The sequence below is a fragment of the Chanos chanos genome, chromosome 2, assembly GCF_902362185.1.
Source record: "Chanos chanos chromosome 2, fChaCha1.1, whole genome shotgun sequence".
Taxonomy (NCBI): domain Eukaryota; kingdom Metazoa; phylum Chordata; class Actinopteri; order Gonorynchiformes; family Chanidae; genus Chanos; species Chanos chanos.
Genome location: NC_044496.1, coordinates 59129180 through 59155528, shown reverse-complemented (window position 1 = coordinate 59155528; position 26349 = coordinate 59129180). Strand labels below are relative to the sequence as shown.

At 45.1% G+C, this 26349-nt stretch overlaps 1 protein-coding gene across 1 annotated transcript in view; it reads right to left on the bottom strand.

Annotated features, from left to right (window-relative positions):
- LOC115805110 (connector enhancer of kinase suppressor of ras 2-like) overlaps window positions 1-26349 on the bottom strand; it is a 70064-nt gene that overhangs the window by 20236 nt on the left and 23479 nt on the right. The window contains exons 5-9 of the mRNA XM_030765591.1: window positions 24634-24675; window positions 21505-21624; window positions 21124-21183; window positions 17991-18059; window positions 7289-7435 (exon numbers count right to left, since the gene is read on the bottom strand). Coding sequence (XP_030621451.1) covers window positions 7289-7435; window positions 17991-18059; window positions 21124-21183; window positions 21505-21624; window positions 24634-24675 — 438 coding nt within the window. The remainder of the gene's footprint in view (window positions 1-7288; window positions 7436-17990; window positions 18060-21123; window positions 21184-21504; window positions 21625-24633; window positions 24676-26349) is intronic.

The window sequence follows — 26349 nt, the reverse complement described above, 5'->3', positions numbered from 1 at the left end:
AAGAAGAATGATGAGTTAGTTTTGATCCATTGATGAAACACACCAATGCCGGTCACACCCACACCTACACACAGGCCACTGAACCCTCCCCCTGCACGCTGACGCCACGGGACGATCCGATTTAGATAAAGGGCCCTGTGTTGACAGCACATGAGGATTTGAAGAAGGTTCATTTTATGACCTGAGTTGACTGTTGGTGTTAAAGCAGGGATCGGGCCAGCTGACCACTAAATGGTTTCCTAATCATTGAAGGGAGATGACAGCGTACGCCATGTTCTGGACTGACATGGGTCAAATGAGGCAATGAGAACCATACTGACAGTGCTGATCTCTCATTCTCTCTGGAATAAATAGCAAAGAAATGCTATGCTGAGCGAGGGAGCATAGGTTCTCAAGCATGACAACAGTTAGAGATTCTCCCTCTAGAGATGGGTAGAGATGGGTACAGATGGGTAGAGATGGGTAGGGGTGAGTAGGGATGGGTAAGGATGGGTAGGGATGGGTAGGGGTGGGTAGGGATGGGTAGGGATGGGTAGAGATGGGTAGGGGTGGGTAGAGATGGGTAGAGATGGGTAGGGATGGGTAGAGATGGGTAAAGATGGGTAGAGATGGGTAGGGATGGGTAGAGATGGGTAAGGATGGGTAGGGATGGGTAGAGATGGGCAGGGATGGGTAGTGATGGGTAGAGATGGGTAAAGATGGGTAGAGATGGGTAGAGATGTGTAGGGGTGGGTAGGGATGGGTAGGGATGGGTAGAGATGGGTAGGGATGGGTAGGGATGGGTAGAGATGGGTAGAGATGGGTAAAGATGGGTAGAGATGGGTAGGGATGGGTAGAGATGGGTAGAGATGGGTAGGGATGGGTAGAGATGGGTAGGGGTGGGTAGAGATGGGTAGAGATGGGTAGAGATGGGTAAAGATGGGTAGGGATGGGTAAAGATGGGTAAAGATGGGTAGAGTAGGGTAGGGATGGGTAGAGATGGGTAGGGGTGGGTAGAGATGGGTAGGGATGGGTAGAGATGGGTAAGGATGGGTAGGGATGGGTAAGGATGGGTAGAGATGGGTAGGGATGGGTAGAGATGGGTAGAGATGGGTAGGGATGGGTAGGGATGGGTAGAGATGGGTAGAGATGGGTAGGGGTGGGTAGAGATGGGTAGGGGTGGGTAGAGATGGGTAGAGATGGGTAAAGATGGCTAGAGATGGGTAGAGATGGGTAGAGATTTGTAGAGATGGGTAGAGATGAGTAAGGATGGGTAAGGATGGGTAGAGATGGGTAGAGATGGGTAAAGATGGGTAAAGATGGGTAGAGATGGGTAGAGATGGGTAAAGATGGGTAGGGATGGGTAGAGATGGGTAGGGGTGGGTAGAGATGGGTTGGGATGGGTAGAGATGGGTAGAGATGGGTAAAGATGGGTAGGGATGGGTAGAGATGGGTAAAGATGGGTAGGGATGGGTAAAGATGGGTAGGGGTGGGTAGAGATGGGTTGGGATGGGTAAAGATGGGTAAAGATGGGTAGAGATGGGTAGGGATGGGTAAGGATGGGTAGGGATGGGTAGAGATGGGTAGGGATGGGTAGAGATGGGTAAAGATGGGTAGAGATGGGTAAAGATGGGTAGAGATGGGTAGAGATGGGTAGACATGGATAAGGATGGGTAAAGATGGGTAGGGATGGGTAGAGATGGGTAAAGATGGGTAGGGATGGGTAGAAATGGGTAGGGGTGGGTAGAGATGGGTTGGGATGGGTAAAGATGGGTAAAGATGGGTAGGGATGGGTAGAGATGGGTAGGGGTGGGTAGAGATGGGTTGGGATGGGTAAAGATGGGTAAAGATGGGTAGAGATGGGTAGGGATGGGTAAGGATGGGTAGGGATGGGTAGAGATGGGTAGGGATGGGTAAAGATGGGTAGAGATGGGTAGAGATGGGTAAAGATGGGTAGATATGGGTAGAGATGGGTAGAGATGGGTAAAGATGGGTAGAGATGGGTAGGGATGGGTAGGGGTGGGTAGAGATGGGTTGGGATGGGTAAAGATGGGTAAAGATGGGTAGAGATGGGTAGGGATGGGTAAGGATGGGTAGGGATGGGTAGAGATGGGTAGGGATGGGTAAAGATGGGTAGAGATGGGTAGCTATGGGTAAAGATGGGTAGAGATGGGTAAAGATGGGTAGAGATGGGTAGAGATGGGTAGACATGGATAAGGATGGGTAGGGATGGGTAGAGATGGGTAGGGGTGGGTAGAGATGGGTAGGGATGGGTAGAGATGGGTAGAGATGGGTAGGGATGGGTAGAGATGGGTAGAGATGGGTAGGGATGGGTAGAGATGGGTAGGGATGGGTAAGGATGGGTAGGGATGGGTAGAGATGGGTAGGGATGGGTAGAGATGGGTAGGGATGGGTAAGGATGGGTAGGGATGGGTAGGGATGGGTAAGGATGGGTAGGGGTGAGTAGGGATGGGTAGAGATGGGTAGAGATGGGTAGAGATGGGTAAGGATGGGTAGGGATGGGTAGAGATGGGTAAGGATGGGTAGGGATGGGTAGGGATGGGTAGAGATGGGTAGGGATGGGTAGAGATGGGTAAGGATGGGTAGGGATGGGTAAAGATGGGTAGAGATGGGTAGGGATGGGTAGAGATGGATAGGGATGGGTAGAGATGGGTAAAGATGGGTAAAGATGGGTAAAGATGGGTAGAGATGGGTAGGGATGGGTAAGGATGGGTAGAGATGGGTAGAGATGGGTAGGGATGGGTAGAGATGGGTAAGGATGGGTAGGGATGGGTAGAGATGGGTAAAGATGGGTAAAGATGGGTAGAGATGGGTAGGGATGGGTAGAGATGGGTAAAGATGGGTAAAGATGGGTAAAGATGGGTAGGGATGGGTAAAGATGGGTAGAGATGGGTAGGGGTGGGTAGAGATGGGTAAAGATGGGTAGAGAAGGGTAGAGATGGGTAAGGATGGGTAGGGGTGGGTAGAGATGGGTAGAGATGGGTAAAGATGGGTAGAGATGGGTAGGGATGGGTAGAGATGGGTAGAGATGGGTAGAGATGGGTAGAGATGGGTAGAGGTGGGTAGGGATGGGTAGAGATGGGTAGAGATGGGTAGAGATGGGTAGGGAACCTGAGAGGGTCTCCATAAAAAACAACACCATTAGGACAAGCCAAATCAGGACTAGGCAAGGTCTTGTTTATAACTCTTACAGCCACAACTGGCCTCCTGAGAAAAAACAATGTTAGTAAATTAGCACACGCTAAATGGGTCCTACATGATTTAACCCACAACTGACGGTCAGTTTCTGTTCTGCTATTCATGCTGTTTGATCTCCATAGCATTTCACAATAACAAGTCTGTACAGATGTAAAAGACTCCCAACAGCTAGCCATTATTGACGATGCTTTTTCAAGCAAAATGCTTCTCTGATGAAGATTCTCAGTCACTATGTAGCTACTCCACAGACGGCTGTGTCAAAAGATCCATTTTTGATTGGACCCATTTGAGTCAGTTTCGCGCTCTCTAAGATAAGTTGCTGCATTCCCAAGATGACATCTCTTCAATCAGATGTGTCAAAAAGCACCTTTTCATGAGCACTGTGTGTGCGTTACACTTCAGTAGCGGTTTTTCAGGAGAGCTACCCATCCAAAACGTGAGGGGAGCTGTTACCATTACACCTGAAACATTCACTTTTTCAATATTTACCAACATGAAAGTGTCCTGACTGCAGTTTGGACACTTTGACTCTATAAAACAAAACATCTGTACCAACATAGAGAGACTCCAACTCCCTCCATTCAAATCCATTCATGTTGCTCCCCTGACCGACACCAGCAATGGAGCAAAACAGACAAATGATCTGTCTTTAAGTCTTTTTCCGGGAAATCATTTTTTGGAATGAAACATTGAGAGGACTTGCACCGTGATCATTCCAAAGGCAATCGTGGGAGAGGGTGACTTCCAAGGCTCTGCCAGATTCTGATTGGCTCAGTGAAAACAGTTATTTGCTAATTATGGAGGCTGCTTGGCTGCTTTTGTGACAGGATGGACTGGGTTTCTGACAGTAAGATTACACAGTGCTGCTGAGAGAGAGACCACTGGCTACACAGAGTGCAGTCAGGAGAGTAATTTCAGAAGAGCACTTACAAAACAGCCAGCCGCCCCTCCCCCCAAACTACACCCGCAAACATTTCTGCTCATACCTGGGGAGAGCTGAAGCCAAAACTCAGGAAAAACACACCCAGCTTCAGTCCCAGGTACCACTCCATCATTTTCATGTTCGTTTGTGGCTAGAAAACTCTTTATTTGAGATATTAAAGCCAAAAGAAGGAAAGATACTAAGGTTCACTGAAGAAACTTTATCCATCCAAGAGATTTCACTTGCTTACAGGATGTTATAAATAATGAAAATGAATACACGCAACCCAAAATAGCATGCATTCAGAGTAAGTAATAATTCATTACAAACACAGGGCTCTGGACAGGAAATAAAAAACCCTCTGTCGGCTCAGTGGGGGCTGTACAGCTGCTGCACTGACGGTAGCTGAATCCAGCCATGATGAACGATGATGTCAAATATTTGTGTGTTGATAAACAGCATTAAACCAGTAAGTAAGCCCTTGCCAAAGCAGAGGACAAAAGAGAGATCTACGCTGGACCAGTGGAACTCGTTTACACAAACACAACACTATCACTGACTGTTTCTGTCTCACCATGACTTTGTCCTGCTGATACCGTGGCGGGCCCTATGTCGGTACGACTGGTCCAACTGTCTCTGTCTGACTGTCTTTTGGTTCAACCATCTGTGAGTGCAACTGATTTTTGATTTTTTAATTGAATTTACTCGAGCGGAAGTCTCTAGCTCATTTGAGGGAATGAATCTCTTTAAAAGATTCCTGGGTCACTGATCAAAAATAAACCACATTTGAGCTACACAATCCAGCTCTCAAAACCAGGATTAGAGTGTCCTGTATTCTCTGACCTGGTTCTTCTTGGCTGGAACATCAGTGGTGATGCTGTCTTTCCCAAACCCACAGCCCTACATTCTGCACTTGTTCATTCAACACACAAGGGTCAGACACTCTACACTTACTCCACACTCAGCTTTCTCATTCTCACACAGTCACGTGTGTCTCCAGGCCTTAGGCCCGTGCCTGGTCCCAGCCCAGCCAATCTATGGTGTAGTGATGTACTAAAGAATACTTTCACAACAGCAGTGAAACAGGACTCTAATACATACTCAACTGTCACCAGACACAGACCAGAACTCAAAGCCTCATCAAAAGAGCTCCTAAATCCAAATAGAATCACACTACAACTACTTCCTCTACTCTTCTACTTCAGCGAAGGCCAAAACCCAACAGATACATGACACAAAATGCATCCAATACTAATGCTGAAAACTGTTGTAGACGTCATGCACTGCAGGCTGTAATGGGGATGAGGAGGCATGGTTCACTGCTCTTCTACGATGTGAGGGACCTGTGTAGATCCGTTCTTTAAAAATGCATGGTTCTGGGACACTGCTTTTGGAAATGCATGTCGTAAGACTACGAGAATATTCAACACAAAGTTATTCCCTGCAGAAATATCATATTACAAAAAAGAGCTTGAGTTCTTGAAGGAGGACCACAGCATGTGCTGAACAATGGTGAAGAGTCAAAAATTCAGTGTAAAATATGTGTGTGTGTGTATATATATATAACTCTTACACTTGCATATGATATACCCCAGTATATGAAAGTCTGAATGAAGTTAATGAGTTTGTGTTATACATGTAACCACAGATTTGACCAAAGTATAGATATTCAGCATTTATAAACTCTACAGGTTATCAAAGCTTTTTCCCTCCCTTATCTGTTGCAGCTACATTGTGACAATAATGGTATAAAAATGAGGACACAGCTGTAAACGGGAATGGCCATTATATAAACACAGCTGTAAACGGGAATGGTTATTATATAAACACAGCTGTAAACGGGAATGACCATTATATAAACACAGCTGTAAACGGGAATGGCCATTATATAAACACAGCTGTAAACGGGAATGGTTATTATATAAACACAGCTGTAAACGGGAATGACCATTATATAAACAGAGCTGTAAACGGGAATGGCCATTATATAAACACAGCTGTAAACGGGAATGGTTATTATATAAACACAGCTGTAAACAGGAATGACCATTATATAAACACAGCTGTAAACGGGAATGACCATTATATAAAACACAGCTGTAAACGGGAATGACCATTATATAAACACAGCTGTAAACGGGAATGGCCATTATATAAACACAGCTGTAAACGGGAATGACCATTATATAAACGCAGCTGTAAACGGGAATGGCCATTATATAAACACAGCTGTAAACGGGAATGGCCATTATATAAACGCAGCTGTAAACGGGAATGGCCATTATATAAACACAGCTGTAAACGGGAATGGTTATTATATAAACACAGCTGTAAACGGGAATGGCCATTATATAAACGCATGGCAGACAGAAAGTAGCAGACGGCCTCTGTGAAGACAGCGAAGGTACAGGCTCAGTTTCACCTGTAAGGGCACTCATCCCAAACACATATATTTCTAACGGCCAACTGAGATATGGAATGAAAGACACAGAGAGAGAGAGAGAGACAGAGAGAGACAAACAGACAGACAGACATGGGGGGAGAGCAAGTGGACAAGAGAGAAAAAAGAGAGCAATGAAGAGATGGGTGGGCACTTTGTGACATCACACCAGGCATGGTGTATGAAAATGAATGAGCCTAATGCAGATCTAAAAATAGCCTGTGTGTAGAGCTTCTTCTCCAGCAGCACTAGCCTTTGGTTTACACAGCCACCCCCCCCCCCAACCCCCTTTTTCTCCCTCTCCCCCACACACTGATTAGGTTGGCTCATTTTCTTCTTTCATCTGGAACTGCGTTTGGATCAGAATAGTTATCATTACAGAAATTACTCGATTTCAAACACAATTTTAACGGTCAAGAAGAGTCTGACAGAAAAGCTCACATCTATTTTTTCAATGTTAATTTCTTTTTTGAAGTTTGGCATTGAAACGCAAATGTATTTGTGTTCCTTGTGGTCCTGACATGTTGGTGTAATGTGACATCCTGAGAAAGTGAGACTGATTTTGTCATTTACACTACATGGAGTCTAATTCATATGGTGTAACCAAACAATGAAGTAAAATGTGTCATTATGACAAAGCCTGTAGGTAAACTCTCCTTTCCCCTACACTAACCAAGATGAGTGGGGTGTGTAGGCAGAGATGCATGCAAGTGTGATAGGGGGATTACCTGAAGGGCAAGAGGTTTCCAGCGGACATTCCTGAGCAGAGCAGGGGTAGAGCTCAGGGTGTTCTGGGGCCTCTTTTTTAAGGTGAGTATGACTCCGTTTGGGTCATCCCGTAAAGCATTCACCAAATTCCTCAGCTGCCAGCCCACCTGAGAAAAAAATAATAATACAGTGTCATAGCATTGTCAGTGCCAATCTACAAACACAGTGTCAATCCACAGACATAGAAATGATCTACAGGCACATCAAAGACCTGCAGACACACTGCCAACCTACAGACACACTGCCAATCTACAGATACGCTGCTAATGTGCAGACAAAGCTCTAGCCCCACAGAAACAGTGCAAATCCACATACAAAATGATGATCTGCAAACACACAACAAACAACCAATCTCCAGACACAATGATGATATACAGACACGGTACTTATCTACATTTCAGCCATTTTAGTGAGCAACTCTGAGCATTAAGATGAGCCCCCAAATCCCAAAGCAAAAAATACCATCATGGAAATGCTTTATTTTTCAAATGTTAATACCACAGTACTGATGTAACGGTAGACAGCAGGTACAGTGTTGTGCAGTGAAGTAAACCTCACTCCCTGACACCTTAAGAGGTCGTGGTAGCGACTGAGACAAGCACCCATGGGTTTTAACCTCCTTGCTAATGTGCCCACCTCCCATGGCCGAGGTTGCAAATTCGAATCCAGTACGAGACCATGCTTGTACGCTAACACAACACAGGTTACACTAATATGGCAAGGAAATCAGCCAAACATCTGTGTCATGTAAAAAAAAAACTTCCAACAACTACACTTTTGAGATATTCCAAGATAGCGCCACGCACGGTCACCTTGGTGAGAACTTGTTTGGGGTTTTTTTGTTCGTTAATTTAGTATATACAAGAGAGCAGATCCTGAACATCAGGAAAACAACTCAAGTGGATTTATTTCCCACCTTTCTTGCTACATCCATGGATTTATTGGACATTGTAGCCAAAGGTGCTTTCGCCCTTGGCCGAGCAGTGAAACACAGGCGAAGGGGGAAACACGCTAGAGTGCTGGTATGTCTCCAAAGGTGAGGTTTACGAACACCGCTACCAGGAATATTCCTCTCCAATGTACGTTCACTGAACAATAAACTGGATGAATTACATTTGCTGGTGAAGAAAAACAGAGACTTTTCCATGTCCTGCGTTTGTGCTTTGCCGAAACGTGGCTGTGTGGATCTGTACCAAACTTGGCGCTGGAGCTGTACAGCTTCCAACTGTTCCGTGCTGATCACGATACAGAACTCTCACGCAGAACAAAAGGTGGTGAGATTTGTTCTTTTATCAATGATGGCTGGTGCAATGATGTGACAGTGATTCGGCAAAACTGTTCTCCTGACTTAGAATCATTCTTCATAATCTGTAAACCATTTTACTCCCCCCGCGAGTTCGCATCCTTTATACTGGTTGGTGTTTACATTCCACCGCAATCTAACGTGCATGAAGCACAGTGGCGGCTCGCTGACCAGATACTGGATGTAGAGCAGACAAACCCGGATTCCTTGGTTATCGTCCTTGGTGACTTTAACAAAGGTAACTTAAGTCAGGATCTCCCCAGACACAAACAGTCTATTAAATGTCCGACCAAAGAGGAGAACACTCTGGATCATTGTTACACTACCATCAACAATACTTATCACGCCGCGCCCCACGCTGCACTGGGACACTCCGATCACGCGATGGTCCATCTGATTCCCGTATATGGGCAGAAATTAAAACTTTCTAAACCCGTTGTAAGGAGATCAAAAGTGTGGTGAGGTGATGCATGCATGCTTGGACCTCACTGATTGGGACATTTTCAGGTCTGCAAACGATAGCCTAGATGAGTACACTGATGCAGTGATGTCATATATCAGCTTGTGTGAAGACTGCTGTACTCCAACACACACCAGGGTGAGTTATAACAATGACAAATCCTGGTTCACAGCTAAACTCAGATGGCTACATTTGGAGAGGGAAGAGACTTTCAGGGGGGCAGCGGGATGGGTTTGAAGAGGCAAAATACAGGTTTGGTAAGGCGGTGAAGGAGGCCAAACACCTGTATACTGCTTTAAAACGTCCACCATCATTCCCATCCCCAAGAAGCCTAGGATCACAGGACTGAATGACTACAGACCCCTCGGCTTGACCTGTACAGTAAAGAAGTCATTTGAGTGCCTTGTACTGTCCTATCTTAAGTCAATCACTGACCCTCCTCTAGACCTGCTGAAGTTCGCCTACAGAGCCCACAGATCTGTAGATGATGCTGTCAACATGGCCCTTCACTTCATTCTCCAACATATGGATTCTCCTGGGTCTTACACTAGAATAGTGTTTGTGGACTTCAGTTCTGCATTCAGCACGATTATTCCAGCTCTGCTTCAGGACAAGCTCTCCCAGCTGGGCATGCCAAACTCCACCTGCAGGTGGATCACTGACTTCCTGTCTAACAGGAGGCACCAGGTTAAGCTGGGGAAGCACGTCTCCGACCCCCTGACCATAAGTACTGGTTCCCCTCAAGGCTGCGTCCTGCCCCCCCTACTCTTCTCCCTGTATACTAACAGCTGCACCTCCAGTCATGAATCTGTCAAGCTCCTGAAGTTTGCGGGGTGCACCACCCTCATTGGACTCATCTCTGGTGGGGATGAGTAGAACTACAGGTGGGAAATTGACCATCTGGTGGTAGTGGATTTCAGGCGTGGCTCAGCTGAGGTCTATCAAGACCAGAACCACGCACCACAAAAACAGCTTCTTCCCTGCAGCAGTAGAACTCATCAGTAAGCCCCCTGACCCCCACTGACACGGGCTCTCAAAAATGTCTCAAACTTCTTCAATGCCTCTCCAAAACGTTTCCAATGCTTCAACACTCGTGAAGAAAAGAGAGGACACAGATGTGGCTTCTCAAGGTCCTGTCCAAGGCCCAGTCAGAGAGAAATCAGCTCTGAATAGATCCTTTCCACCCGTCCTCACAGCAGACAATCTCAGAGCCTGGAACTGTGACCTTTTCAGTCACATATACTTACAGATATACAGCGGCATGCAAAAGTTCAGGCCCCCCTAGTCAAAATTTCTGTTACTGTGAATAGTTAAGTGAGTAGAAGATGAAGTGATCTCCAAAAGGTATAAAGTTAAAGATGAAACATTCTTTTCAACATTTTAAGCAAGATTAGTGTATTATTTTTATATTATATTATATTTTATTATTTTTATTTTATATTATTTATATAGTGAATTATTTTTACTTTGTGCAATTTTAGAGTGAAAAAAGGGAAAGGAGCCCCCTGTATGGTCAGTGGGTAGTGACACACCCCCTGTATTGTCAGTGGGTAGTGACACACCCCCTGTATGGTCAGTTTGTAGTGATACACCCCCTGTATGGTCAGTATGTAGTGACACACCCCCTGTATGGTCAGTTTGTAGTGATACACCCCCTGTATGGTCAGTTTGTAGTGATACACCCCCTGTATGGTCAGTGGGTAGTGACACACCCCCTGTATGGTCAGTTTGTAGTGATACACCCCCTGTATGGTCAGTATGTAGTGATACACCCCCTGTATGGTCAGTATGTAGTGACACACCCCCTGTATGGTCAGTGGGTAGTGACACACCCCCTGTATGGTCAGTATGTAGTGACACACCCCCTGTATGGTCAGTGGGTAGTGACACACCCCCTGTATGGTCAGTTTGTAGTGATACACCCCCTGTATGGTCAGTATGTAGTGACACACCCCCTTTGGCAAGTATCACAGCTTGTAAACACCTTTTGTAGCCAGCTAAGAGTCTTTCAAGTCTTGTTCTTCTTCCTCGCAAAAGGCCTCTAGTTCTGTGATAGTCTTTGGCTGTCTTGCATGCACTGCTCCTTTGAGGTCCATCCACAGATTTTTGATGATGTTTAGGTCGGGGGACTGTGAGGGCCATGGCAAAACCTTCAGCTTGCACCTCATCAGGTAGTTCATTGTGGATTTTGAGGTGTGTTTAGGATCATTATCTTGTTGTAGAAGCCATCCTCTTTTCATCTTCAGCTTTCTTACAGACGGAGTGATGTTTGCTTCCAAAATTTGCTGGTATATACTTGAATCCATTCTTCCCTCTATCAGTGAAATGTTCCCCGTGCCACTGCCTGCAACACAAGCCCAAATCATGATCAATCCACCCCCATATTTAACATTTGGAGAGGTGTCCTTTTCATGAAACCCTGCACCCTTTTTTCTCCAAACATACATTTGCTCATTGCAGCAAAAAGTTCAATTTTAACTTCATCAGTCCACAGGACTTGTTTCCAAAATGCATCAGCCTTGTTAATGCATCAGCCAGGTCTTTCCTTCGCAAACTTCTGACACTGAATTTTGTGGTGAGGACGCAGGAAAGGTTTTCCTCTGATGACTCTTCCATGAAGGTCATATTTGTGCAGGTGTCACTGCATGGTAGAACAGTGCACCACCATTACAGAGTCTGCTAAATCTTCCTGAAGGTCTTTTGCAGTCAAACAGGGGTTTCAATTTGCCTTTTTAGCAATTCTATGAACAGTTCTCTCAGAAGACTTTCTTGGTCTTACAGACCTCAACTTGGCCATTTCTTAATTACATTACGGACTGAGGAAACAGCTACCTAAAAACACTTTGCTATCTTCTTATAGCTTTCTCCTGCTTTATCTTATAGCCATCTCCTGCTTTATCTTATAGCCATCTCCTGCTTTATCTTATAGCCATCTCCTGCTTTGTGGGCATCAGTTATTTTAATTTTCAGAGTGCTAGGCAGCTGCTTAGAGGAGCCCATGGCTGCTAATTGTTGGGACAAGGGTTGAGGAGTCAGAGTATTTATAAAGCTTTGAAATCTGCATCACCTGGCCTTTCCTAACAATGATTACGAACAAGCCACAGCCCTAACAAGCTAAAGCTAATTAAGGTCTGAGACTTTGGTAAAAGTTATCTGAGAGCTCAAATCTCTTGGGGTGCCCAAACTTTTGCATGGTGCTATATATGTTTAAATTCGAGACAGTGAAATGTTGCCGTTCCTCGATAATCCTACAGGTGGCACACTCTATACTACCAGTATTCACACATTGGCAGGCAGCACAGCATCCTGTGTGGTAGAAGCGAATTATTTGCTAACTTTGTTTAGAAATAACAACTATGGCAGATGCCATACCAGAGATGCATGCCACTCCTCCACAGTTTAAATCCAATCTATGTAGGAACTTTCATAATTTAAGTGGTGAAGGGGAATTGGACATAAGCCATGCTGTATGCAAACTGTGTCACACGAAAGTTAAGTATTGTGGTTATACGACTAACATATGGGCCCATATTGTTCAACACCATCCTAAGTTTGGCAGAGAAAGCTAAACCTGTTGCTAGCAGCCAACAATGAACGCTGGACACAAGTTTGAACAAGATTCCTAGCAGTTCAAATAAAGCAAAGTGCATCACAATGTCGACTGCTCATTTTATATGCAAAGATCTGAGCCCATACAATCTTGTGGAAAACACGGGTTTTTGTAATATGATTTAAGCTTTATTTACACACTGAACCTGTGCTCTCAACTGCAGGGGATATAATTACCACCCAAAGGAGCGATCTTACCCCAGTGAATGTTGAGCAGCTCTTGTTTTTGCATACCTAACCATTAACCATACCTAAACACTAGCTAGAGACAGCAGCAAATGTAGCTTTTTTGTTTACTTATAATTTTAAGTTAAAATTTCCACTGTTCTATTTGAAGTTATTTTGTATTGTTTAAATGCTGCCCTTGGTTTTTGAGGGGAGAGGCTGCATTTAATTATTCACATTCAATTCAGTTGTGCAGCTGTTGAATACAGCTTTCAAGGTATAAAGCTTTAGAGGTATGACTCAACTTTTTTTGTACATGGTTGAAGGTTTAAAATTGTAACAAAAAATCTGAAAAAATTGTAATATTGAATTGGAATATTTATAGAATCATGATACTTGCAGAATCGCAATACAAATCAAATCTGCACCTAGGTATCGTGATAATACTGTATCGGGCGGTCCCTGGTGATTCCCATGCCTAATTCACAGTAACAGAAATTTTGACCAGGGGTGCCCAAACTTTTACATGCCACTGTATCATATATTACATATACTCTGAAAGTACAAGTCACTAGTGTTAGCTTCCGAGGGCAAGCATCTCAAATCATTCCTGGGAGATGCATGAGCCCAACAGTAAAACAAAAACATGTTCTGAATCATGATACGAAAAAAATTACAGTTTCACAATCTGTTTAGTTATTGATGATTTGAAGAATCAGCATCATTTTCCCCTCACGTTTGTTCCTTCAGTTCCTTTACACTGTTGACCCACCACCTGCTCTTAGTGACACTCTACACGGCCCTGCCAGACAAGGCCGGGCCACCACACACAGGGAGACAAGAGGAGAACAGAAAAGCTGTTTGCTGCATTCTGAGTAGACAGGGCTGTCTGTGTGAGGCTGGAGGGCATCATCAGTGAATTGATTGTGTAAGCTGATGTTACTGATGCCAGGAGGTAACTTTGGCAGCTCTTCTGTGACCTTGGTACTGAGAGAGATTTTGAGGAGTTAGCAGTGGGTGGAGTGACCAAGATCAGGCCACATATGAAAGCAGCCATATGAGGTCACACGCAGAAGAGGTCACACATCTTAGTAGTCACGCATCTCAGAGATCACACACTATAGATGTCACACACCTAAGATGGCTGAAGCTGGACTGTATTATGCACACAATGCCTGTGGGGGCAACAGATCCGACCTGAACTGCACAGACAGGCTCACAACAGCTGAACGACTTATTGGCATCACCATTCAGTTCAGTTGGATAATTATCTGAGAATCAAAGCACCTGAATAAAGTGGATCAATACCAACTGTCAATATAAACAATAAGAACCAAATGAAACAGCAGTCAGACCAAAGCATCAGTTTGGTATTGCATGATGTTTATAACCTCACTAAAACAGTGCAATTTTCCATTTTCTTTTTAGAGGCTTAATTGTGTATTTTTTTTCTCCACCGTTCTTACGCTATATTTTAGACATGCTGGACTGACTGCAACAGAGAGACAATAAGGCACTGACGAGGTAAAAGAGTGATGAAACAGATGAACAGAGTGGATGTTGTTTTATGCATTTCACTTAAAGCAGTAATGTTACTTGTGTGTCCATCATGGCTGTCACAGGGATCAGTGTGACCCCAGAATCCCATCCAAAGTGCACTCTCAAACACACCCCCACTTAGCCTCACACCCCCCCACTCAGCTACACACCCCCCCAACTCAGCCTCACACCCCCCACTCAGCCCCCCCCCCCCCCCCACTCAGCCTCGCAACCCCCCCCGACTCAGCCTCACACCCCCATTCAGCCACACCCCCCACTCATCCTTAATGTTACCTCACTGACCTCGCTGTCACCTCAGTCGCAACATTACCTCACTGTTACCTCAGTCACAACTTTATCTCACTGTCTCCTCAGTCACTGTTTTACCTCACTGTCACCTCAGTTACAACATTACCTCACTATCACCTCAGTTACTGTGTTACCTCACTGTCACCTCAGTCACTGCGTTACCTCACTGTCTCCTCAGTTACAACATTACCTCACTGTCACCTCAGTCACAACATTACCTCACTGTCACCTCAGTTACTGCGTTACCTCACTGTCTCCTCAGTCACTGCGTTACCTCACTGTCTCCTCAGTTACAACATTACCTCACTGTCACCTCAGTCACAACATTACCTCACTGTCACCTCAGTTACTGCGTTACCTCACTGTCACCTCAGTTACAACATTACCTCACTGTCACCTCAGTCACTGCGTTACCTCACTGTCACCTCAGTCACTGTGTTACCTCACTGTCTCCTCAGTTACAACATTACCTCACTGTCACCTCAGTTACTGCGTTACCTCACTGTCACCTCAGTTACTGCGTTACCTCACTGTCACCTCAGTCACTGCGTTACCTCACTGTCTCCTCAGTTACAACTTTACCTCACTATCACCTCAGTCACAACATTACCTCACTATCACCTCAGTCACAACATTACCTCACTGTCACCTCAGTCACTGTGTTACCTCACTGTCACCTCAGTCACTGCGTTACCTCACTGTCACCTCAGTCACTGTGTTACCTCACTGTCACCTCAGTTACTGCGTTACCTCACTGTCACCTCAGTCACAACATTACCTCACTATCACCTCAGTCACAACTTTACCTCACTATCACCTCAGTCACAACATTACCTCACTGTCACCTCAGTCACTGTGTTACCTCACTGTCACCTCAGTCACTGCGTTACCTCACTGTCACCTCAGTCACTGTGTTACCTCACTGTCACCTCAGTCACAACTTTACCTCACTGTCACCTCAGTCACAACATTACCTCACTATCACCTCAGTCACTGCGTTACCTCACTGTCACCTCAGTCACTGCGTTACCTCACTGTCACCTCAGTCACAACTTTACCTCACTATCACCTCAGTCACAACATTACCTCACTGTCACCTCAGTCACTGCGTTACCTCACTGTCACCTCAGTCACTGCGTTACCTCACTGTCACCTCAGTCACAACATTACCTCACTATCACCTCAGTCACAACATTACCTCACTGTCACCTCAGTCACAACATTACCTCACTGTCACCTCAGTCACTGTTTTACCTTACTGTCACCTCAGTCACAACTTTACCTCACTGTCACCTCAGTTACAACATTACCTCACTGTTACCTCAGTCACTGCGTTACCTCACTGTCACCTCAGTTACTGCGTTACCTCACTGTTACCTCAGTCACTGCGTTACCTCACTGTCTCCTCAGTTACAACATTACCTCACTGTCACCTCAGTTACAACATTACCTCACTGTTACCTCAGTCACTGCGTTACCTCACTGTCTCCTCAGTTACAACATTACCTCACTGTCACCTCAGTTACAACATTACCTCACTGTCACCTCAGTCACTGCGTTACCTCACTGTTACCTCAGTCACTGCGTTACCTCACTGTCTCCTCAGTTACAACATTACCTCACTGTCACCTCAGTTACTGTTTTATCTCACTGTCACCTCAGTCACTGCGTTACCTCACTGTCACCTCAGTCACTGCGTTACCTCACTGTCACCTCAGTCACAACTTTACCTCACTGTCACCTCAGTCACTGCGTTACCTCACTGTCACCTCAGTCACAACATTACCTCACTGTCACCTCAGTCACTGCGTTACCTCACTGTCACCTCAGTCACAACATTACCTCACTGTCACCTCAGTCACTGTGTTACCTCACTGTCACCTCAGTCACAACTTTACCTCACTATCACCTCAGTCACTGTGTTACCTCATTGTCACCTCAGTCACTGCGTTACCTCACTGTCTCCTCAGTCACAACTTTACCTCACTGTCACCTCAGTCACAACATTACCTCACTGTCACCTCAGTTACTGCGTTACCTCACTGTCACCTCAGTCACTGCGTTACCTCACTGTCACCTCAGTCACAACTTTACCTCACTATCACCTCAGTCACTGTGTTACCTCATTGTCACCTCAGTCACTGCGTTACCTCACTGTCTCCTCAGTTACAACATTACCTCACTGTCACCTCAGTTACAACATTACCTCACTGTCACCTCAGTCACTGCGTTACCTCACTGTTACCTCAGTCACTGCGTTACCTCACTGTCTCCTCAGTTACAACATCACCTCACTGTCACCTCAGTCACAACATTACCTCACTGTCACCTCAGTTACTGCGTTACCTCACTGTTACCTCAGTCACTGCGTTACCTCACTGTCTCCTCAGTTACAACATTACCTCACTGTCACCTCAGTCACAACATTACCTCACTGTCACCTCAGTTACTGCGTTACCTCACTGTTACCTCAGTCACTGCGTTACCTCACTGTCTCCTCAGTTACAACATTACCTCACTGTCACCTCAGTCACAACATTACCTCACTGTCACCTCAGTCACTGTGTTACCTCACTGTCACCTCAGTCACAACTTTACCTCACTATCACCTCAGTCACTGTGTTACCTCATTGTCACCTCAGTCACTGCGTTACCTCACTGTCTCCTCAGTCACAACTTTACCTCACTGTCTCCTCAGTCACAACTTTACCTCACTGTCACCTCAGTCACAACATTACCTCACTGTCTCCTCAGTTACAACATTACCTCACTGTCACCTCAGTTACAACTTTACCTCACTGTCACCTCAGTCACTGCGTTACCTCACTGTCTCCTCAGTTACAACATTACCTCACTGTCACCTCAGTTACAACATTACCTCACTGTCACCTCAGTCACTGTGTTACCTCATTGTCACCTCAGTCACTGTGTTACCTCACTGTCACCTCAGTCACAACTTTACCTCACTATCACCTCAGTCACAACATTACCTCACTGTCACCTCAGTTACTGCGTTACCTCACTGTCACCTCAGTCACTGCGTTACCTCACTGTCACCTCAGTCACAATGTATGTTTTTTGCTCTATATTACAGAGTTCACAGTACCTAATTCATTACTAAGCTTGATTTAGTGGATAAGGCATGTCAAACATTCACAATACGACTAATCATCAACCTCTAATTCTTAACACATTGCAAACCTAAACATACACATATTTTGGAGAGAAAATGTGCTTGTCTGTGTTGCAGCTGTAGTGTGGAACAGCGCAGACTCACCACAGTCTGGTGGTTGACTTGAATGACCTCGTCCCCAGCGTGGATCTTTTTGCACTGGTCAGCAGGAGACTGGGGAGACACAGAGAGTGAGGAGGTATTAAAGACAACATGTATTGATCCATCTCTCCACTTAGGCTGTCAGGGCAAAACCCTCTAAAATCACTGCTCTAGACTGGGCTTCAAGACTAGGATGCTCTGTATATACTTCACTTCACTTCACATAGTTGAGGAAGTAAGTAAAGATATGTGCATGTGAGTGTGTGCATGTGAGTGTGTGCATGCATGTGTGTGTGTTGTGTGTGTGTCTGTGAGTAGCACATCACCCCCTTCCAAGCTCAAGTATCACCACTTCTATAGTATTTTCAATCACTTCCACCCAATATAGCCAGCTCAGTCTCCCAGGTAACCATAGGGTTGCATAGCAACAGGAGACACTACCTCTACAGCAGTGTGGATCAGTAAGGGCTCAGAGATGGACTTTTTGCCTCCAGGAAGATGAGGACAGGACCTCTATCACACAGAACCAGGTCATTTTCCACAAATCAATCAAACACGAGTTTCCAGTTCAACCACTGAAGGATCTGCTCCATCCATTGCTCCGCTCATAGATTTCTGCAGGACAGACAACTGTGGTCCCTTTCAGCCAATAAGACAAGGAGCTAAACCTGGTGTGTCATAGGAATGAAATGTATTTTTCTTTGCATGCTCAATGGCAAACAGTCTCCATCTACATTTAGCTATAAGGCCTTGACAGTGTCCTGTTCTTTACTATTTATCCAGACAAAATACCTTAGAATGGAGACCTGTGCTACTCTTTACTGTAGAGTCTAACCACCAGTGTTTGAGTAACTGTAGAGAAAGGCCTGTGTGCAGCCAGAGCTCAATAAAACCAAGTAAGTGCAGAGCCGAGTGTTTTGTTGTGTGACTGTAACACCTTCCCTGATACAACTGGCCCTGAGCCCTGTGAGACTTCATCTTACACAGAAATCCTCCAATGAGAACATAGTGAGCGTGCATTTGGAGCTTCTGCCACGTGGCGGTCTGGCTGTGAGGATTAAATTGTCTGCCTGAAGAGACACCTTCGGCAGTGCCAAGGAGGGTGCTAGGCCCTCTATTCCAGTTGCTTCTCACAAAGCCAAAAGGCTTCACCGGGCCCAACACAATGCCCACAGACCATTTGCAGGGTTCTCTGGCAGCCGGCAGAGCAGAGCTGGAGCACTTCCCTGGCAGTGCCCGCTTTGTGCCAGCCATGGTGACGTATAAAGATTCAGGCAGGTCTCAGAGGGCATATACGGGTTTATTAAGGGGAATGAAGGGGTACAGTCCTGAGCAGAGGGACAGACACGGCATCGTCAGAGGGCAGAGGTGACCTCATCTAGTAGCCCAGACAGCCATGAAACACAGCCACACAACACAGCCGCTCATCACAGCCATGAAACACAGCCATGAAACACAGCCACACAACACAGCCGTTCATCACAGCCACTCAACGCAGCCACACAACGCAGCCACACAACACAGCCGCTCATCAGAGCCACTCAACGCAGCCACACAACGCAGCCACACAACACAGCCATGAAACACAGCCACACAACACAGCCATGAAACACAGCCACACAACACAGCTACACAACACAGCCATGAAACACAGCTACACAACACAGCCACACAACACAGCCATGAAACACAGCCACTCAACACAGCCATGAAACACAGCCACACAACACAGCCACACAACACAGCTACACAACACAGCTACACAACACAGCCGCTCATCACAGCCACTCAATGCAGCCACACAACGCAGCCACACAACACAGCCATGAAACACAGCCACACAACGCAGCCACACAACACAGCCACACAACACAGCCATGAAACACAGCCACACAACACAGCTACACAACACAGCCACACAACACAGCCATGAAACACAGCTACACAACACAGCTACACAATACAGCCACACAACACAGCCATGAAACACAGCCACACAACACAGCTACACAACACAGCCATGAAACACAGCTACACAACACAGCCACACAACACAGCCATGAAACACAGCCACACAACACAGCCATGAAACACAGTCACACAACGCAGCCACACAACACAGCCATGAAACACAGCCACACAACACAGCCACACAACACAGCCATGAAACACAGCTACACAACACAGCTACACAACACAGCCACACAACACAGCCATGAAACACAGCTACACAACACAGCTACACGACACAGCCACACAACACAGCCATAAAACACAGCCACTTGTTCAGCAACAGACAGCATCAGAGCGACAGGCCACATTTGTCTCAGAAAAACTCATAGCTGTCTCCCGCCCACCAGGGGATTCGGACACTTCACTCTAAAAGCAGATCAGCGTACATATCTGATAACAGATGTATTAAAATAGGCCCCAAATTCGGAAGTGATTTAGGACGGCGCTCATAAATTTCATTCTCAGATAACAGTGCTCTGCTGGACAGGCAGACGAGGATTTTGATGCATTTTTTCAGCATCAGAATTTGCAGACTAAGGTCAATTTGGAGATCAATTTTATTTCACCTCTGACAACTTCATCTCCTGGACTGATATTCAGATCCATTATGAGAATTCACCGATTTCCTGCTCTAAGTAACTGACGACCTCGGAATTTATGGTCTTCTAATTCCCTTAACCGACAATTTCTGTAAAAAATGATATTCCCTTTGAGTTGCAGCAAACAGAAGAAGCCAGGGCTGTCACAGAGAGGAGCTCTGACAGGTGGAGTTTTAAGGAGGTGCTGCTGAGTCCTGAGACCTGTGAGTTTTGTCTTCTCACATGCAGACAGAGGACAGTGTTGATGCCTAAATGTTTTATGAGGGTCTCTGTACTGAGTCCATCAGTGGGTCTGGGTCTGAGATCCTGCATTCTCAATGTGAGACATTCTCTGTGTGAGACATTCTGTAAGCGAGACATTCTCTAAGTGAGACATTCTCTGTGTGAGACATTCTCTAAGTGAGACATTCTCTGTGTGAGACATTCTCTGTGTGAGACATTCTCTAAGTGAGACATTCACTGTGTGAGACATTCTCTAAGTGAGACATTCTCTGTGTGAGACATTCTCTGTGTGAGATACTTACATTCTCTGTGGTTCCTGTGATCACATGAAGTCCATCATATGTTGACTTGATATACATCCCCTGATAATGAGAGGGTACAGCATTTCATTTCTCTGGCATAATGTCAGCATCTTTATAATGTCATCCTAATGTCAGCCTTACTTAAGAAATGAAGAGAAATGGGCAAGAATCAGAACCAGTTGATGACACATTGACACATTCTCACAGACCAATGATCGTTTCACATGAAGAAGAGGTTACAGAAAGTATTGTTAAGGTGCTGACCAATGTACTGAACTGAACTTTCTGAGTGAAGTCTCTTTATGTTTAAATCATATCACAGTAGATAAAGGCCAATGTGGGAAAGCCATTTGTATTCATGCTGCCAGTCTGTTGACTTACCAGGCCTTCACTGGGCAAAATGTTTGTCAGATGGACCACCTCCAAATGGGCAGACTGGGACACGAGTGTATCCGAGGACAGAGAGATGATGTGGTCACATATTCCTGACAGAGTTTTACACTGTTACACAGAGGAGGCCAGAGAAAAGAGAAACAGAGTCAAAGAGAAAGAGAGGCAGAGAAGTAGACACAGACAGACAGAGAGAAAGAGACAGGTGAGGGCACGATTAAAAACACAGTGGGAAGGAGACCATGAAAGTAAATAGTGGAGAAAAGGAAGACAGAACTTCAAAGTTTGGTAAAGCTGTAAAAAACATTTATTTAGTCCCTCTCACACAGTGCTGCTCAATCCTGCTCTGATTCGGGTCATCCACACTCCTCTCAGTGAGCATGCTCAGACATGTCTCTGACTGAGCATGCTCAGACATGTCTCTGACTGAGCATGCTCAGACATGTCTCTGACTGAGCATGCTCAGACATGTAGATAAAAAATTACAATCACCAAACTGCCTCAGAAAAGTTCCTCTTCTACTTCTGTTTCCTTTATCTGAGGCCTCAGTTCCTTTGTTATCCAATACCCTCAATTGCTTCTTCCTCTGATTCCACAGCGACTCCGCTCACGTGGTTCAGTCTAAATTGCTTGTTGGTGTGCCGATGTGTTAGACAGGGATTCAGACAATCACTCTGAAAGCTAGGGGGATTTTCAGAGGGCACAAACTGCAAATCCCTCCATGCAGTGTGTGCTTGTTTGTATCGCCAGAGAAGAAAGCCTGCATGTTATTATCTCTAAATCTGACCTGATTTTTAATGAGCAATTACAGGATTAAAGCTTTCTTTTTAATGAGATGCAAACAGACATTCTTCAAAGCCACACGAAGAAGCTCATGATTTGCGTAGAGAAAAGCCATAAGTTGTGCCCTAAAAAGCAGGAGTGTTGTGTCCTATTAGGATGTAACTGGACTGCAGAGACTCAGAGAAGAGAGATGTCTCCCCATCTAAAACAGCCTTCATGCAAACAGGGTGTGGGTACAGTCTGGGGCATTTTGCTAGGTTTTGTTTTCTGATGTGTGGAGGGACATTCAGGTTTGGGTTCTGTGAGCGAAACTCAGAGCTTTGATGAGGACATAAAGGCATTCAAACAGAAAAGCAGACAGAGTCTAATCACTGGCATATGTATTTAGCCAACTCAGTCCTATTTCTGAATCACACACACACACACACACACACACACACCCCTCTCTTTCTTCCTCATACACACACATTCACAGAGAGCAAGAAACAAGTAGGACAATATTACATAAGTTATTTGATTCTCTAGCATGAACATACGCATATGGATGGACACACACATACACACATGCGTGCACGCACACACACATACACACTAAAAAGTAGGACACCATTACGTAATGTCTTCTATCCTTGTGCTCAACAGCACAGACAGATATCCACAAGAAGACAGTGACTATTGCATGGGCACACTCACACTCACTCTCTCTCTCACACACACACAGACACACACACACACACACACACACAGACAAAGAAACACACCATATCTCTCTCCATCTGATTGCTTTAGGCAAGGATTTTCAGGGCACATGGCAGAACTGTGATTTTGCATTATTGAACACCAGCTGCCAACTAACAAAAGTAGAAATGCTCTTTTAAAACATACACTGGCACACATCTATATGAGTCATTTTCCCTTTGACTGAGCAATCATTCCACACACTTCAGCCTCTGAGTGTGTGTGTGTGTCCATTTTGCCCTAATGCAGCATACAGCTCTAATTAAATATATAATTTTTGTCCTTCACTATAAGGTGCATTTTACACCAGGTATAAAATTCATCAGACGTCAGACTAGCCCATGACAGTGAGGTCGTTAGAGTCAGATACGCTGGACTTGTATGCAATCAGTCACAGTAACTGGTCTTGTATGCAGTCAGTCACAGTAACTGGTCTTGTATGCAGTCAGTTATAGTAACTGGTCTTGTATGCAGTCAGTTATAGTAACTGGTCTTGTATGCAGTCAGTCACAGTAACTGGTCTTGTATGCAGTCAGTTATAGTAACTGGTCTTGTATGCAGTCAGTCACAGTAACTGGTCTTGTATGCAGTCAGTTATAGTAACTGGTCTTGTATGCAGTCAGTTATAGTAACTGGTCTTGTATGCAGTCAGTCACAGTAACTGGTCTTGTATGCAGTCAGTTATAGTAACTGGTCTTGTATGCAGTCAGTCACAGTAACTGGTCTTGTATGCAGTCAGTTATAGTAACTTGTCTTGTATGCAGTCAGTCACAGTAACTGGTCTTGTATGCAGTCAGTTATAGTAACTGGTCTTGTATGCAGTCAGTCACAGTAACTGGTCTTGTATGCAGTCAGTCACAGTAACTGGTCTTGTATGCAGTCAGTCACAGTAACTGGTCTTGTATGCAGTCAGTCACAGTAACTGGTCTTGTATGCAGTCAGTCACAGTAACTGGTCTTGTATGCAGTCAGTCACAGTAACTGGTCTTGTATGCAGTCAGTCACAGTAACTGGTCTTGTATGCAGTCAGTTATAGTAACTGGTCTTGTATGCAGTCAGTCACAGTAACTGGTCTTGTATGCAGTCAGTCACAGTAACTGGTCTTGTATGCAGTCAGTCACAGTAACTGGTCTTGTATGCAGTCAGTTATAGTAACTGGTCTTGTATGCAGTCAGTCACAGTAACTGGTCTTGTATGCAGTCAGTCACAGTAACTGGTCTTGTATGCAGTCAGTCACAGTAACTGGTCTTGTATGCAGTCAGTTATAGTAACTGGTCTTGTATGCAGTCAGTCACAGTAACTGGTCTTGTATGCAGTCAGTTATAGTAACTGGTCTTGTATGCAGTCAGTCACAGTAACTGGTCTTGTATGCAGTCAGTTATAGTAACTGGTCTTGTATGCAGTCAGTCACAGTAACTGGTCTTGTATGCAGTCAGTCACAGTAACTGGTCTTGTATGCAGTCAGTCACAGTAACTGGTCTTGTATGCAGTCAGTCACAGTGGGTTGGTGCAGTAGTCAGAGACCTGCTGTGTGTGTCCTGTGGAGTATTTAAGGGTTCTGACTGATGTGCTGACAGAGGAGTGGAGAACTCAGACTTACCACATGGAGTATCTTGTTTTCGGTCTCATACACAGTACAGTCCTGCAGAGAGATCACAGGAAATCAGACAGGAACGAATGGCCTCTAATGAAGACAGGACAGAGCAGGGCTGTGAGGTAACAGGATTAACACTACGGGAGGGAGGTAATGGAAGGTCAATCACATCCAGTTGTGTTGACACCACTTCAGCCTGCGTGACTGTGAACACAGTCTGAATTCAACAGGCATGTACTGGTGATCTGAATTAAACAGGCATGTACTGGTTAGGGTTAGGGTTAGGGGTGATCTGAAGCTGCTTAATTTAATCTGAAGACGAGTCAAAGATCGCAGGGTGAGAGGTATTATCAAAGATCGCAGGGTGAGAGATGTTATCAAAGATCGCAGGGTGAGAGGTATTGTCAAAGATCGCAGGGTGAGAGATGTTATCAAAGATCGCAGGGTGAGAGGTATTATCAAAGATCGCAGGGTGAGAGATGTTATCAAAGATCGCAGGGTGAGAGGCATTGTCAAAGATCGCAGGGTGAGAGGTATTATCAAAGATCGCAGGGTGAGAGGTATTATCAAAGATCGCAGGGTGAGAGGCATTGTCAAAGATCGCAGGGTGAGAGGTATTATCAAAGATCGCAGGGTGAGAGGTATTATCAAAGTGCCTTGAAAAGAAAAGACTGCTGTACTCTTTGACCTGGATGAGTGGTGTATGCTGGATCAGTGGGTCAGTGGTGTATGCTGGATCAGTGGTGTACGCTGGATCAGTGGTGTATGCTGGATCAGTGGGTCAGTGGTGTATGCTGGATCAGTGGGTCAGTGGTGTATGCTGGATCAGTGGGTCAGTGGTGTATGCTGGATCAGTGGTGTATGCTGGATCAGTGGGTCAGTGGTGTATGCTGGATCAGTGGTGTATGCTGGATCAGTGGTGTACGCTGGATCAGTGGCATGCGCTGACAGACACATTCTGTTTTAGTCTGTCTCTGCAGGATTCAGGCCTCCTTAGGATTTGTATATTGCAGTGCTGTGACGTTTTTACACTGGACTCCTTTACTCTGAGCTATGATGTCAGACACACTGGTAAGGAGAGATCCCCCCTGGTTTGACCTGGACCCCACAACAAGCCTCACCTCCAATCACAGTATCCAATCAAAGATCGCATGGTGAGAGGTATTGTCAAAGATCGCAGGGTGAGAGGTATTATCAAAGATCGCAGGGTGAGAGGTATTGTCAAAGATCGCATGGTGAGAGGTATTATCAAAGTGGTATACCCCAAATTAAAGGAAGACTTAGAGTTTGGCAAAAGAAAAAAAGGCTCTCTAATGACTGTTTTGGGAACAGCTCCGTTGTTTTAATTCATATGTGCATAATTAACTCTGTTAGGTAGTGAAAATGAAATCTTATTTGATTTTGTATTATTCAAAATTTACTGAATTACTACTAATTGTGCTCTAGGGCTCAGGGGTATAAGGTGTTAATAAGTGTTAATATAAGGTGTTAATAAGTGTTAATAAGTGGAAAAGGGATCAGATTATCTGGTGTGGGAGTGTGTTTTTGATTGGTGAGTGGCTGAATAGACTGACACTGAGTAAGAATATTAAGAAAGAACCAGAAAACTTGTCACCATATCGCTAAATTAGAAATAGATCAATAGTTAGCGTTGTCCAAATCCATATGCTGAAATTTCACATAGGATCACAGCATAATAGACAGAGAAACAGAGGGAGTGTG